This window comes from Lissotriton helveticus, chromosome 7 (assembly GCF_964261635.1).
Source record: "Lissotriton helveticus chromosome 7, aLisHel1.1, whole genome shotgun sequence".
Classification (NCBI taxonomy): domain Eukaryota; kingdom Metazoa; phylum Chordata; class Amphibia; order Caudata; family Salamandridae; genus Lissotriton; species Lissotriton helveticus.
The window spans coordinates 1,925,340,603-1,925,353,703 of record NC_136068.1 but is presented as its reverse complement, the minus strand read 5'-3'; the positions used below and the strand labels follow the sequence as shown (position 1 = coordinate 1,925,353,703).

Below are 13,101 nucleotides of genomic sequence, written 5' to 3'. Positions count from 1 at the left end.
GCTGTTTAAAGCCACAGTTTGTGATTCCCATGGGATAGGGCTGCTTTTTGAGACTGAGTATAGATGGGGAGAGCCAATGAAGGTCCCAGCCTGACTTGAGCCAAAGGTCTGTCTCTGGTTCAGGTCTGGGTTTGTAATACTAGAAATCCTCAAACTCCTTCTCAGGGGTCTTACCAATAAGTAGTCCATTCAAAAGTAGCAAAGAAATCAACAGAGAATCTGAAATATGAAAATACATCTTTATTACAATTAATTGTGAGGCTACGTCGCCCAGTCACACCTAAAGCAACTGAAGGAGGCAACCTCCTGAATGGTCTCAGCACAGACCTTTTATACCATTTATTATGCCCTAGGCACACATTTTCTCTTTGAAGTACATTATTGTTGGTCACTCCCAGGACGAGCACACAAAGCACTGTATGATGACAAACCCACTTTCAAGATAAGTCCAGGCCATAAACAATGTCCACATAATGCGTACATTCTCTAGCTGACAAGGCCGGATAAACCCAAAACAGTAAGATCACAGCCCATGTCATAAATAGCTTGTGGAGGCAGGAACAGGAACAGATGGAAGTAAGATAGGCACGTTTGTGTGTAGTAAATCTTTACAATGTCCTGTGCTCTGATCTATAATCTTGATCAGCTAAAGGGCAGGAACTGGCTTGCCAAGGTTAGCCTCAAGCAACAGGGTCAGCTTTCGCCAGGTCATGCAGGAGTCAGCACAAACCCATGCTAAGGTTATGTCCTTAAATACTTGTTCTGCCACAGTGAGGGCCTACTGTAAGGGCAATCCACAAAATGGCTGCTATGCACAAGATGGAACCCGAGGGTTCAGAACAAAACCTTCAAATACACAGTGAATCCATTGGTGTAACATGACGAAAACACTTGCACTTGCTGAACTCACTGTTACGGTCTGCTGTTACCAAATTCATAACAGAATCATGATATTTAAAACACAGGTTCAGAATTCAAGGAACCACAGACCATCCTTTTGCCCTTACATAGGCAATCACTCAGTCTATATCTGCAACTGTGCCCAAAGTCCGTTATAAGCCTCTTTGGAAGGCTTCTATTGTCCATCAAATCCGCTTCCATTGTCTTCTTCCGCGTTGGGCCTCTCGATTCAGGCCTTTTCATGAGAAAAAGTACTGCTTAGTTGGAGTGCCCTCCTGGCGAACACCCACAGCTCACTCGAAAGTCTCAATGTCTCAAAACAATGCACCAGTGTCTCTTCTTTGTGGCAGACACTACAAATGATGTGCTCTTCATTGATCATGGGCACAAAACATCTCGTGCAGATCCAAGCACTACTGAGAAACAACCTCTCAAGATCAGCAGCACTTTCAGACTCCAACACTCATTATTTAGTGTCAGAGGATGCTCAAGCTGCTCTCTCATGGGCACCAGAATATAGTGCCTTTCCGTCGGAGCAAAGGGAAAAGAGGTGTGTGTGTGGCCAAAACTCGGGCCAAGGGCTCAAGGGACTGTACACTGTCAGAGGTTTCCAGCACATAACAGGTAGAAAGCTCAAACAAACAGAAGCTCTCATTCTGTGGCAAACAAGGAACCAGCTCCTTTTTTTTTTCTGCAACGCCTTCCGATGAAGGATATGCCTTGCTTGGGAGGTACCATTGACGGCACGCTGATGATCGCTGTCCAGCCTCGCGACTTTCTGGTTGCAGGAATTGTAGAGCCAAGAAGTCTGTCATTCATCTGTAGCGGTCACTGATGGGGAGGGGGCTTAGTCTCGATCACAGGTCTGCAGGGTATCACTCTTCCTTTGACTCTGGAAGATCCTGCAGAACCTAGTGATATAGGAAATGTAACACAATTGTTAGTTTCCTTCAAATCAAGCACAAAAACAGTTCATGGGTTTTAACAAGGGGACTGCAAGCAGGTGGCCCGCAATCTGCAAGGGAGTGGCAATACGCCATGGGAATCTAAATGGATGTCCTCACACAGTGGCATTGTCTAATGGGGTAAATACATATTTTCCTCAATGATTAAGCCTAGGTGTTCCTAAATTCCTTATCTAGAACATCTCAAATAGAGAAATGACATAATACAGATTATCAAGGACATGAAGAAAAGTCCCTTTAAAAAATGTGCATCAAGTGCACTATGCAATACAAAGGCTAATGATCAAATGTGCAGACAAAAAGACAAGAACTAGAGAGTCCTGGTATTTGCATAATTAGAACACATCTGATCCCACCAAAAATTAAAGCAGCAGGAACAGAGGAGAACTGAAAAATTAAAATAGACATTGAAAATTCGTCATGTTCAAAAGGTAAACTTAAGATATCTCCTATCGAGATGGAAAACTTGTCTTACTATAATATTGGGTCAGTTAACCAGTCTATCACTTCCCCGACAGCCAGTCTGAAAAAACATTGAAGTAGGCCTGAGGAAAATTCTTGAAAACCAGTCTGGTCATACAAAAGGGAATTATACATAATATGGGGGGGTCCCTGATACATCACTGCAGTCTAGAAGTGTGAACATAAACAATACGCCCATAATAATAAATGGGCTGACTGGTGAAAGGAATATGGAAAAGGGAAATGGAACTAGGACACAACTAAAATCCCCAATAACTAAGCATGATGCGACATCGGTCAGGGGAGAAGCAACAAAAGAAAAATCTATAGGAAGAACAAGAGTTTGCGTGGGTGCCTCAGGCATGTGACACAGCACCAAGAGTACGGGGGATACACAAAAGACCAATGTTACACACATTTTAACTCTACCGCTGGCAACTACACCATATACGGTAATCCTAACTAATGTTCCTGTTCTCTCTTCAGGGGGGAGAAAAAAATGAAACCTGGTTTCCTTTCAAGGGACAAAGCCATATGCTATTTGGGAAACAAAACATGATTAAGCAATGCAATATAGAAATTTGCCACCTTGAGTCACAGATCTATAATTCCATCCTTAGGTCCACTCAAGGATACATAAATGTAGGGCTGCCTGTTCCTTTAAGGGAAGGGGCAGTAAGTGACTAACAGCAGGTGACACACTTTGATCCTGTATATCTTTTTAGTTTTCTTCAATATCATTATAGCCAAATTTAGGCATGCACTGGTAAAAGCGCTGCCTGTCTTCCTCACAGTATGAAAACCATATCTGTGAAATTTATCATTATACCAAATCCATCCAACTGTTGTGCAACGATACGTGTCGTCATACGGGTCTTTTCACAACACAGGGGAACTTGTAATAGTAACAACATAAAACAAAACATACACACAAAAAAAATGCACATGTCAAGCCATCAGATATACTTGCTGTATATCAAGCACAAAAAAAAAAAGCACAGACAAAACAATAGCATATGTGAATAAGCGGTGACACACAGCACCATGGCACATGTACTTTATGCACTGTAAACCTGCAGCCCAAAACCCAATATTTGGACCTGTCTAAATTTGTCAGGTCTAAAATCCTTACCCTCCTTTTGACAGTAGAGCACCAGGCAGTGGGAGTCTGCTGTCAAATATAACTTTGCTGTCTCTCTTCTAACATACAGGACCAGCTAAAATATTTCACGATAGGGCCAAATACACAAACGAAAACATGAACATTTCTTTCCAAAGAAATGACACAAAAACACATCTCCTTTCAACTAACCAAACTCACGTGTCTTGTCAGCCTTAGAACAATCCATGAATGATCTGTAGGCAAAAGCAAAAAAATACACAACACAAAAAAAACACATTTTAACATACACAAAAATAAATTTTCATTACTTAACTGTTACTCTCTTGTCAGTTCACCTCGCAACATCAAGCCACCTTATTTTTACCGTTCTAAAAGAAATGGTTACACTGACACTCCATATTAATTTGGCACCTATAATTTCCACTGTGAAAAATAATTCCTAATTAGCAAATCATTTTCACTTAGGCCTGTAGCCTGTAGCCTTCAAAATTTTGGAAAAGGGCTGCATCTTATTTTCTATCTAAGACTTAATGCAACACTTCGTTTTCTGTCAAATAAACGCAACGAGCAAACATTATTTTTCTTAGCGTGGAGACACAAATGTATCAGTTCTGCAGATCATTTAACACGATGTTTGGGACTTTCAAAGAAACCCCTTTTTATTTTCCCTATTAAATTAAGTTCTTTCATTTTATTGATGTTCTCACGGAGAAACCAGAAACCCCACCTTTAGAGGCTCGTTCAGCAAGGTCATTCTGCATTCCTCGGAGGCAAAGTCCTAATTAAAAGGTCACAAATGTCAACATGACAGCCTTCTCCATTGTTTACAGGGAAACTAAAAGATAACATCTCAGCAGCGTGGCTCGAGCCAGCCTCTGCAATTCTCTCAGCCCTCAGCTTCTGCCACACTGAAGCTGTCAAAGCCAGAAGGCCTAACTAATTTCTCCTAACCTGTAATAATTCACTCTATTTTGAAAAATAATTTCTCTTTTTTAGGCGCTAAAATTAGCTCTATTCCCAGATTATTAAACTACATTTACTGTGAATAATTCACGAAACCTAATAACACACATACTATTTTTTTTTAAAGTAAATGCTTGGTGCAATCCTATGGTACACACTTCATCAGTCTTAAATGAACAAACTTTTCCGTAGGCTTAGCTGAAGCTAGAACCTTAAACCCTGATATTAAAACAAGCCTTTGTACTGGCACATTAACCCACTGAATCATAAGAAGGCACAACCTGCAAATATATATCAAAACCTAAATGTATGCATTTACTGAAGCCTGAGACACTTTAAAAAGTACTCTAAATGAAAGCAAAATGCAGTTTAAACAGTGCTTTTACTCAAAATCGACTTTCATATTTTGAGCATTAAAAAATGAATATCCTACAATTTTCTTGCATAATATGTATTACTAGAATGTCTATTACATAACCCTTGAGTCAGGCATTTGAAAATAATAACTTATACTTTATAAAAATGAGCTTGCTTGCGTCTATGCCAAGGGGAAATTATACACACGAATGCTTGTCATTTTAGTGATGCAACATAACTTAAATCAAATTTTAATGCCAGGAGGTCATAGTATGAGTGTTAAGCTTTATAAATATTAAAAAACTATTTTTGTAGCACTTATTTTTAATAATTATTTTTCATAATTAATAATTTTTTCTTCTAATAAAACCAATTATTCCTTTTTGTGATTGTTCTACATATAAGAGCCCGCTGCATCCCTTGCCTATAATTTAGATGCATTAACTCACAAACCTAAGCGCATATGCCAAACTTAAAACGCGTCACATTCCTGCGTCACATTTTTGCGCCACATTTATTTAAAAGGACGGTTATGCAAAATTCTAACCGTGTTTAACTGGAAAAGTGCTGGCTGAATGAACATTCCTATCAAATATACTGCAGCTGAAATGTTTGCCTATGAACATCTAATACAGTGCATCTAAGGAAAATGCTGTAAATGTATTTATTTTTGTAAAAATAGACAATTTCGTTTTTTTTGGGGGGCCTTATTTATATCTATTGAATGTTTTTCCTAATTTTATCCTTTAAACGTGTAACGGCAGTTTTGTATATGTGCACAATTGCTCATTCTACAAACTAAAGAGCAACACATACCCATCTTAGCACATTACATGTTTCATTTCTGTATCTTTTACTCAAGTTTCTACTCAACATTAACCAACCAGCATTTTACTTAACAGACTGAAAACATCAAGAAAACCAACAAACACACATTGGGCCCACTCCATACACAAACAGAAAGAAGGTCAAACACTCAGGACACACAATACAGCGCGCTTTAGCTAAATAGAGCTCATAAGTTGGAGTTCCAACCGGAGGTATCAGACATGAACCCTCCAATTGGGAATCCCTGTTGCAACTTAAACAAAACCAAATACCAAATTTGCTATGATTAGGCATCTGCGCTCACTAACCAAGCTTCAAACTTCAAGGGGCTATCTCTATCAATACACTCGCAAATGTACGAGACCCTCGGTTTTTGAATATTGCAATGTTCAAATAAACTAAGGACCAAAGAACTAAGAACTAAGGACTGGGAGCGACCCACTTATACTTCAACTAAAGCAGATGGAGAAAAGTCTCTTCATTACCTGCCTACACAAATTGCAATTCGCATATACAAACCTATACGAACCGATCAAAGCTATACCAAACAAATAGTTGTCCAAATTCTAACTGCCAAGTTCTAACTGCACTAACAGTCTCTTTTTTAAAAAAAACACTTACGCCCAAAAAAGTTCCTCAGTCAGGAGTGACATCTTTTGGAGAGTTTAAGTCAGAAAAATCAAAAATATACTGGGCCGCAGAGACAAAGAATCCCCCAGAACCTCTGTGCACAGAGTACCTCTTTTAGTAGATTTCTGTCTTGCCTGCCCCAGTAGATTTCTGTCCTCTGATAAGATTACTCCTCCAGATAGTCACTCCTTGATGAGGCCCATCGTTGGTCGCGCCATCTGTAATACTAGAAATCCTCAAACTCCTTCTCAGGGGTCTTACCAATAAGTAGTCCATTCAAAAGCAGCAAAGAAATCAACAGAGAATCTGAAATATGAAAAGACATCTTTATTACAATTAATTGTGAGGTTACGTCGCCCAGTCACACCTAAAGCAACTGAATGAGGCAGCCTCCTGAATGGTCTCAGCACAGACCTTTTATACCATTTATTATGCCCTAGGCACACATTTTCTCTTTGAAGTACATTATTGTTGGTCACTCCCAGGACGTGCACACAAAGCACTGTATGATGACAAACCCACTTTCAAGATAAGTCCAGGCCATAAACAATGTCCACATAATGCGTACATTCTCTAGCTGACAAGGCCGGATAAACCCAAAACAGTAAGATCACAGCCCATGTCATAAATAGCTTGTGGAGGCAGGAACAGGAACAGATGGAAGTAAGATAGGCACGTTTGTGTGTAGTAAATCTTTACAATGTCCTGTGCTCTGATCTATAATCTTGATCAGCTAAAGGGCAGGAACTGGCTTGGCAAGGTTAGCCTCAAGCAACAGGGTCAGCTTCCGCCAGGTCATGCAGGAGTCAGCACAAACCCATGCTAAGGTTATGTCCTTAAATACTTGTTCTGCCACAGTGAGGGCCTACTGTAAGGGCAATCCACAAAATGGCTGCTATGCACAAGATGGAACCCGAGAGTTCAGAACAAAACCTTCAAATACACAGTGAATCCATTGGTGTAACATGACGAAAACACTTACACTTGCTGAACTCACTGTTACGGTCTGCTGTTACCAAATTCATAACAGAATCATGATATTTAAAACACAGGTTCAGAATTCAAGGAACCACAGGTTCAGCTAGGACACATGATGGCCACCCGCCGTCGATGTCCTTGCCCCATCTCCCCTCTCTAATGCAGTTTAGAAAATAAAGAACATTCAACATCCTGCAAAGGGTGGTTTGGTCCTATGCTATGCAGGCCATGGACTCCGTACAAGCATGCTTTCTGTAAACCTATTCCACTGATACAGCAGTTTAATGAAGACAAGTGAAGATTTACCTACAGGCTGAGTGTAGTCCAGTTATGGCTGGGTCAAGCAGTGTGATCTTTTATTGTGCATTATTGAATTTTTGCATGTCAGCCTTCTTAAAAAATTACAGAATTGAAAGCTCCTTATCCTGTTCTTGCTTATCCTGTTCGATTCTTCCCAACAGACTTTGGTGGTATTTCGAAATCCCAAAGATACAGCAGTGTCGCTGTTCCACTTCCTTAATAGTTTGACCGGCGCTACTGCCTACAACTCCTGGGATGAGTGTTTCGAGTACTTCATCAGCGGAAAAGGTAATTTCATTTTTGTTGAAAACAGCCAAAGAGTGTTTCAAAACCTTGTTGTCAATGGCGTCTCCAGTGAGCCGCCATGTTTAAGTGCGCGTTGCGCTGTGGAGGAGCATCAAAGCCTTCTTCCTTGTTCATTACCATGAAATGTGCGGTGTCTTGGGCTTACATTGGTTAGATAAAGAGGGGGAATGCTGCAGTAGGAATGTGGCATGTGTGAGGTAGGCACATGTTTTGGGCTACTGCACATACTAAAAACGTTCTTGCGTTTCCTTTCATTCTCTGCTAGGAAGTCTGCTGTCCAGGCATTATTCGCCTTGAGGTTGAACTGTAGAAATGCCCTGTATTTGGGACTTCCCGACTACCTGATCCACAGACTTCAATTGCTCCTGAACATGGCAGCACGTAGCTCATTGGTCTACCTCCTAGAATGCATGTGTCCCCCGCACCTATACGCTCTCCAGTGGCCCCCAATAAGGAAGAGGATACTGTTTAAAACACTGGTTCTTGTCCACAAGGCACTTCATCATACAGGTGCAGTCTACCTCTGGACATGAAGTAGCTTTTACGTCCCCTCTACAAATCCGTCTTCAGGCAAAGATCCCTAAGATTCGCCGCACTAGAGCAGGGGACGTGCCTTCTCTTATCTAGGTGTAAAATGAACAGATGATGGACGGAAAGCTGAATCAATCGAACATTCACCCCCACTCACAGATCTGTATTAAATACATTGTTTTTTTTCATGCCACGCCATTGCAGTTTGGCCTCAGCCATATGAAAATCAGTCTTGACCCTGTTCCCCATGGGAACAGTCCAGCCCGAACTGCCAGGCCAGGTCCTCCCCGGACTAGAAACAAGCATCCTAGGACTGGTTTCGGGGTTTCACCCCTCATCAGCCAGGATAGCTTGAATCTGGTGATGTAGCGAGCACGGAACCCATGTCTGGGCATACCCTTCCCACTTAGGGTGACAATTGTAAAAAGAACAGATGATGGACGGAATGTTGAATCAATCGAACATTCACCCCCAATCACAGATCTGGGTTAAAATCCATCGTTTTTTTGTAAGCCACGCCATTCCAGTTTGGCCCCAGCCATATGCAAATCAGTCTTTACCCTGTTCCCCACGGGAACTGTCCAGACCGAACTACCAGGCCAGGTCCTCTCTGGACCGGAAACAAGCATCCTGGGACTGGTTTCGGAGTTTCACCCCACAACAGCCAGGATAGCTTGAATCTGGTGGTGTAGCAAAACCTGTCCCAGGATGCTTGATTTCGGTCAAGGGAGGACCTGGCTTGGCAGTTTGGGCTGGACTGTTCCCATGAGTCTAAACTGGGGGGGCATGGTGAGAAAAAGAAAGATGGATTTAACCCAGTTTTCTTGACTGGGGTTGAATGTTTGATTCGCTCTGCATTCCGTCCATCATCTGTGTGTCTTTTGCTTTCTTGCCCTAAGCATGCGGAGTATGCCAAGACATGGGTCCCGGGCTCACTATGCCACTGGATTCAAGCTTGCCTGACTAATGAGGGGTGATGCCCTGAAACTGGTCCCAGGATGCTTGTTTCCAGTCCAGGGACGACCTGGCTTGGCAGTTGGGGCTGGACTGTTCCCATGAGGCACAGGGTCAAGACTGATTTGCATATGGCTGGGTCTAAAATGGGGTGGCATGGTCAGCAAAAGAATGATGGATTCAACCCAGATCTGTGACTGAGGTTGAATGTTTGATTTGTTCTGCATTCTGTCCATCATCTGTGTGTCTTTTGCTTTCTCGCCCTAAGTGCGCTGGGTATGCCCAGATGTGGCTCCCTGGCTCACTGTGCCACTGGATTCAAGCTTGCCTGGCTGATGAGTTGTGATGCCCCGAAACCGGTCCCAAGATGCTTGTTTCCCATCCAGGGAGGACCTGGCTTGGCAGTTCAGGCTTGACTGTTCCCATGAGGCCCAGGGTCAAGACTGATTTACATATGGCCGAGTCTAAACTGGGGTGGTATGGTGAGCAAAAGAACGATAGATTTAACCCAGATCTCTTGACTAGGGTTGAATGTTTGATTAGCTCTGCATTCCGTACATCATCTGTGTGTCTTTTGCTTTCTCTTATCTTGAGGCATCTGCATGGAGCAAGCTCCCCCTCGACTTACGCTCAGTGGGCCCGATTCACAGAACTAATTTAAGACAAAATCCTAAACTTACTACTTTTGGTATTCACAGAAGTTAGGATTTTGTCTTAAGTTTTTCTTAAGACAGACTTAAGACAAAATCCTAACTAAAGCCTGTCTTAAGCCTGTCTTAAGACAAACTTAAGACAAAATCCCAACTTCTGTGAATACCAAAAGTAGTAAGTTTAGGATTTTGTCTTAACTTAGTTCTGTGAATCGGGCCCATAGGGCTCTATTTCGTTGTTCAGAAAAAGCTGAGAACCAAGCTTTCTAAGCAATAATAGACAGTTCGATTTTACTCTGTAAGGTTGCTGACGTGCACAGCACTAGGACACTCCTTGGAGTAGCCATGTGCTATATAAGTCACATTTCATGCAGTCACTCACTTGTCCTGTGTTCCAGGAGGGGCGCACACAGTCTGCCCATATTTTACACAGAGAACTTCTGTCCCTGTGACTGGGTTTAGCATGTAGAGTGATGGTGGCAGCATACCGTGTTCTAGAATCAATCATGTGGCCCAGACCCTATTATCTGAGACACTGAAATAAAGGTCTACTGCGCAACCATGTAAACTTTTGCTTCTGTGTGCTTTCCAAGTCTTTGCCCTGGTACACACAGCATGTAAGTATGTTGGTGTGTCTAGCCTATGTGCTACAAGCACGGTGTGGAGATGTTGGCCACAGCAATGGAGACCAGTGGGATGCATTTTGGATGACCCTGGCCTGATCTTGCCCAAGGCGAGGGACTGTGCTATTCCACAGTGGAATTGTTCTTGCTGCTGGAGGGAGGATGCCTACACACTGAAGCGGAGGTAGAGAAAGGGCTCCTTTCGATATGCAAAGGGTACTTTTGGTTAGCACAGATCCCCTGATACCCCTAGTGAGCAGTGCCATTTGGTGGATTGTAGGTGTGAGGGGTAGAACCAGAGCTTAATTTGAGCCAGTGGTTGCCGGTGGGGCCCTTCGGCACTCATGTTTGGGGCCGGTGTGGCCCACTGACACGAATTTCTTCTTAGCTGATGTTCCCAGAGACCAAGAGATGAGCAAACACAAAAAAGGGATAGAAGAAAGAAGAGACGGCGGGAAATCCATCAACAAGGGAGAACGCTGGAGCCTGCAAGAGTGAGATAAAGGGGCAGGGAGTGTCTGGCAGTGGATTCAAGAGACATGAGGTGGATTCTCGACTACGCAGCCTTGGTATTCAGAGCGGGGACATTTAGTAGCACCGGCCACTATCTATGAGCAGTGCTTTGGGCACCGGTACTCATTATGATAAAAACTGGGTGGAACTGCCCAAGCATCGAAGGCCTTATTGGGAGCTACACCTATGATCCAGCGAGCCTCAGCGAAGGCTAGAGCGGCCGCCTGCAGATCCTTGTGGGAAGGCTCTTATCAACAATAAAACCAGCACTGCAGCATCTCAGGACTGCTGTTCCTGGCGACCATGAAGAAGAGTCCGAGCAGGTCGGCCACTGACCAGGGCCAGCACCTGAGACGAAGGCCCTCCGGAACTGCCTTGGGGTGTGCCATTGCTCTTTGGAGTCCTGCACAATCTGAAAGGGACCCTGAGAGATCTGATTAACCCGTGAAGGGGTAAGAGACTTGAGACTGAGCGCACATACATACTGGGGGTAAATGAATGGCACCTGGGCTAGATTGATGCTACTCCACTTGGCCCCTAGAGATGGAAGGGAGGTCATCTAGAACTCCTCAAGAACCAGACAACAGCGGGGGAGAGAGACAGGCTCCGGGCCTACCAACATAACACCCAGGGGCACCTCCTTGATTTTATTCAAAGTAGTGTGTATATTGAGTGCCATCATATTATTAAAGTTCTTTCTTTCTTGAAAAAATAAGCACTGGGCTGAACATTCACTTTATTGGATTATCCATAGATTGTTAAGATCTGAGCTAGAGCAATCCACCCTTCCCCCTGAGAAGCTTGCGACTGCTCGTCCTCGCTACTCTGAGAGTCAATCAATCAATCAATCAATCAAGCAAATTTATATAGCGCGCTACTCACCCTGAAGGGTCTCAAGGCGCTGGGGGGGAGGGGTCCGTTACTGCTCGAAAAGCCAGGTCTTGAGTTGCTTCCTGAAGGAGAGATGGTCCTGGGTCAGCCATAGGTGCATGGGGAGGGAGTTTCATGTGTTGGCCGCCAGGTAGGAGAAGGATCTTCCTCCGGCGGTGGCTCTGCGAATGCGTGGTACGGTTGCGAGGGCGAGGCTGGTCGATCGCAGCTGGCAGGTGGGCGTGTAGAAGGTGAGGCGGTTGTTGAGGTACTTGGGGCCCAGGTCAAGGAGAGCCTTGTGTGCGTGGGTGAGGAGTCTGAACGTGATCCTCTTGCTGACGGGGAGCCAGTGCAGGTCTCTCAGGTGGACGGAGATGTGGTTGTGGCGGGGGATGTCCAGGATGAGTCGTGCGGAGGCGTTCTGTATGCGCTGGAGTCTTTTCTGTAGTTTGGAAGTGGTTCCCGCGTAGAGGGTGTTCCCGTAGTCCAGTCGGCTGGTGACGAGTGCCTGGGTGACCGTCTTCCTGGTTTCGGTGGGGATCCATCGGAAGATCTTACGGAGCATGCGCAGGGTGTTGAAGCAGGATGACGAGACGTCGTTGACTTGTCTGGTCATCGAGAGGGAGGAGTCCAGGATGAAGCCCAGGTTTCGTGCGTGGTCCGTTAGCTTGGGGGTGGTGCCCAGGGCGGGGGGCCACCAGGAGTCGTCCCAGGCGGAGGGGGATGATCCCAGGATGAGGACTTCCGTCTTGTCTGAGTTCAGTTTCAGGCGGCTGGTCTTCATCCACTCTGCGACGTCTTTCATTCCTTCCTGGAGGTTGGCTTTGGCGGTGGCGGGGTCGTTGGTGAGGGAGAGGATCAGCTGGGTGTCGTCGGCGTAGCAGATGATGTTCAGGTTGTGTTGGCGTGCGATGGCTGCGAGAGGGCTCATGTAGACGTTGAAGAGGGTGGGGCTGAGTGAGGATCCTTGTGGTACGCCGCAGATGACTTCGGTGGCCGCGGATCTGAACGGGGGAGGCGGACTCTCTGGGTTCTTCCAGCGAGGAACGAGATGATCCACTCCAGTGCCTTCTCTTGGATTTCGATGTTGCTGAGGTGCTGTATTAGGGTGCGGTGGCAGACAGTGTCGAACGCTGCAGAGAGGTCCA

At 44.5% G+C, this 13,101-nt stretch overlaps 1 protein-coding gene across 1 annotated transcript in view; it reads left to right on the top strand.

Annotated features, from left to right (window-relative positions):
* LOC144770905 (sulfotransferase 6B1-like) overlaps positions 1–13,101 on the top strand; it is a 357,544-nt gene that overhangs the window by 243,164 nt on the left and 101,279 nt on the right. The window contains exon 4 of the mRNA XM_078655696.1: positions 7,668–7,794. Within this exon, the coding sequence (XP_078511822.1) occupies positions 7,668–7,794 (127 nt within the window). The remainder of the gene's footprint in view (positions 1–7,667; positions 7,795–13,101) is intronic.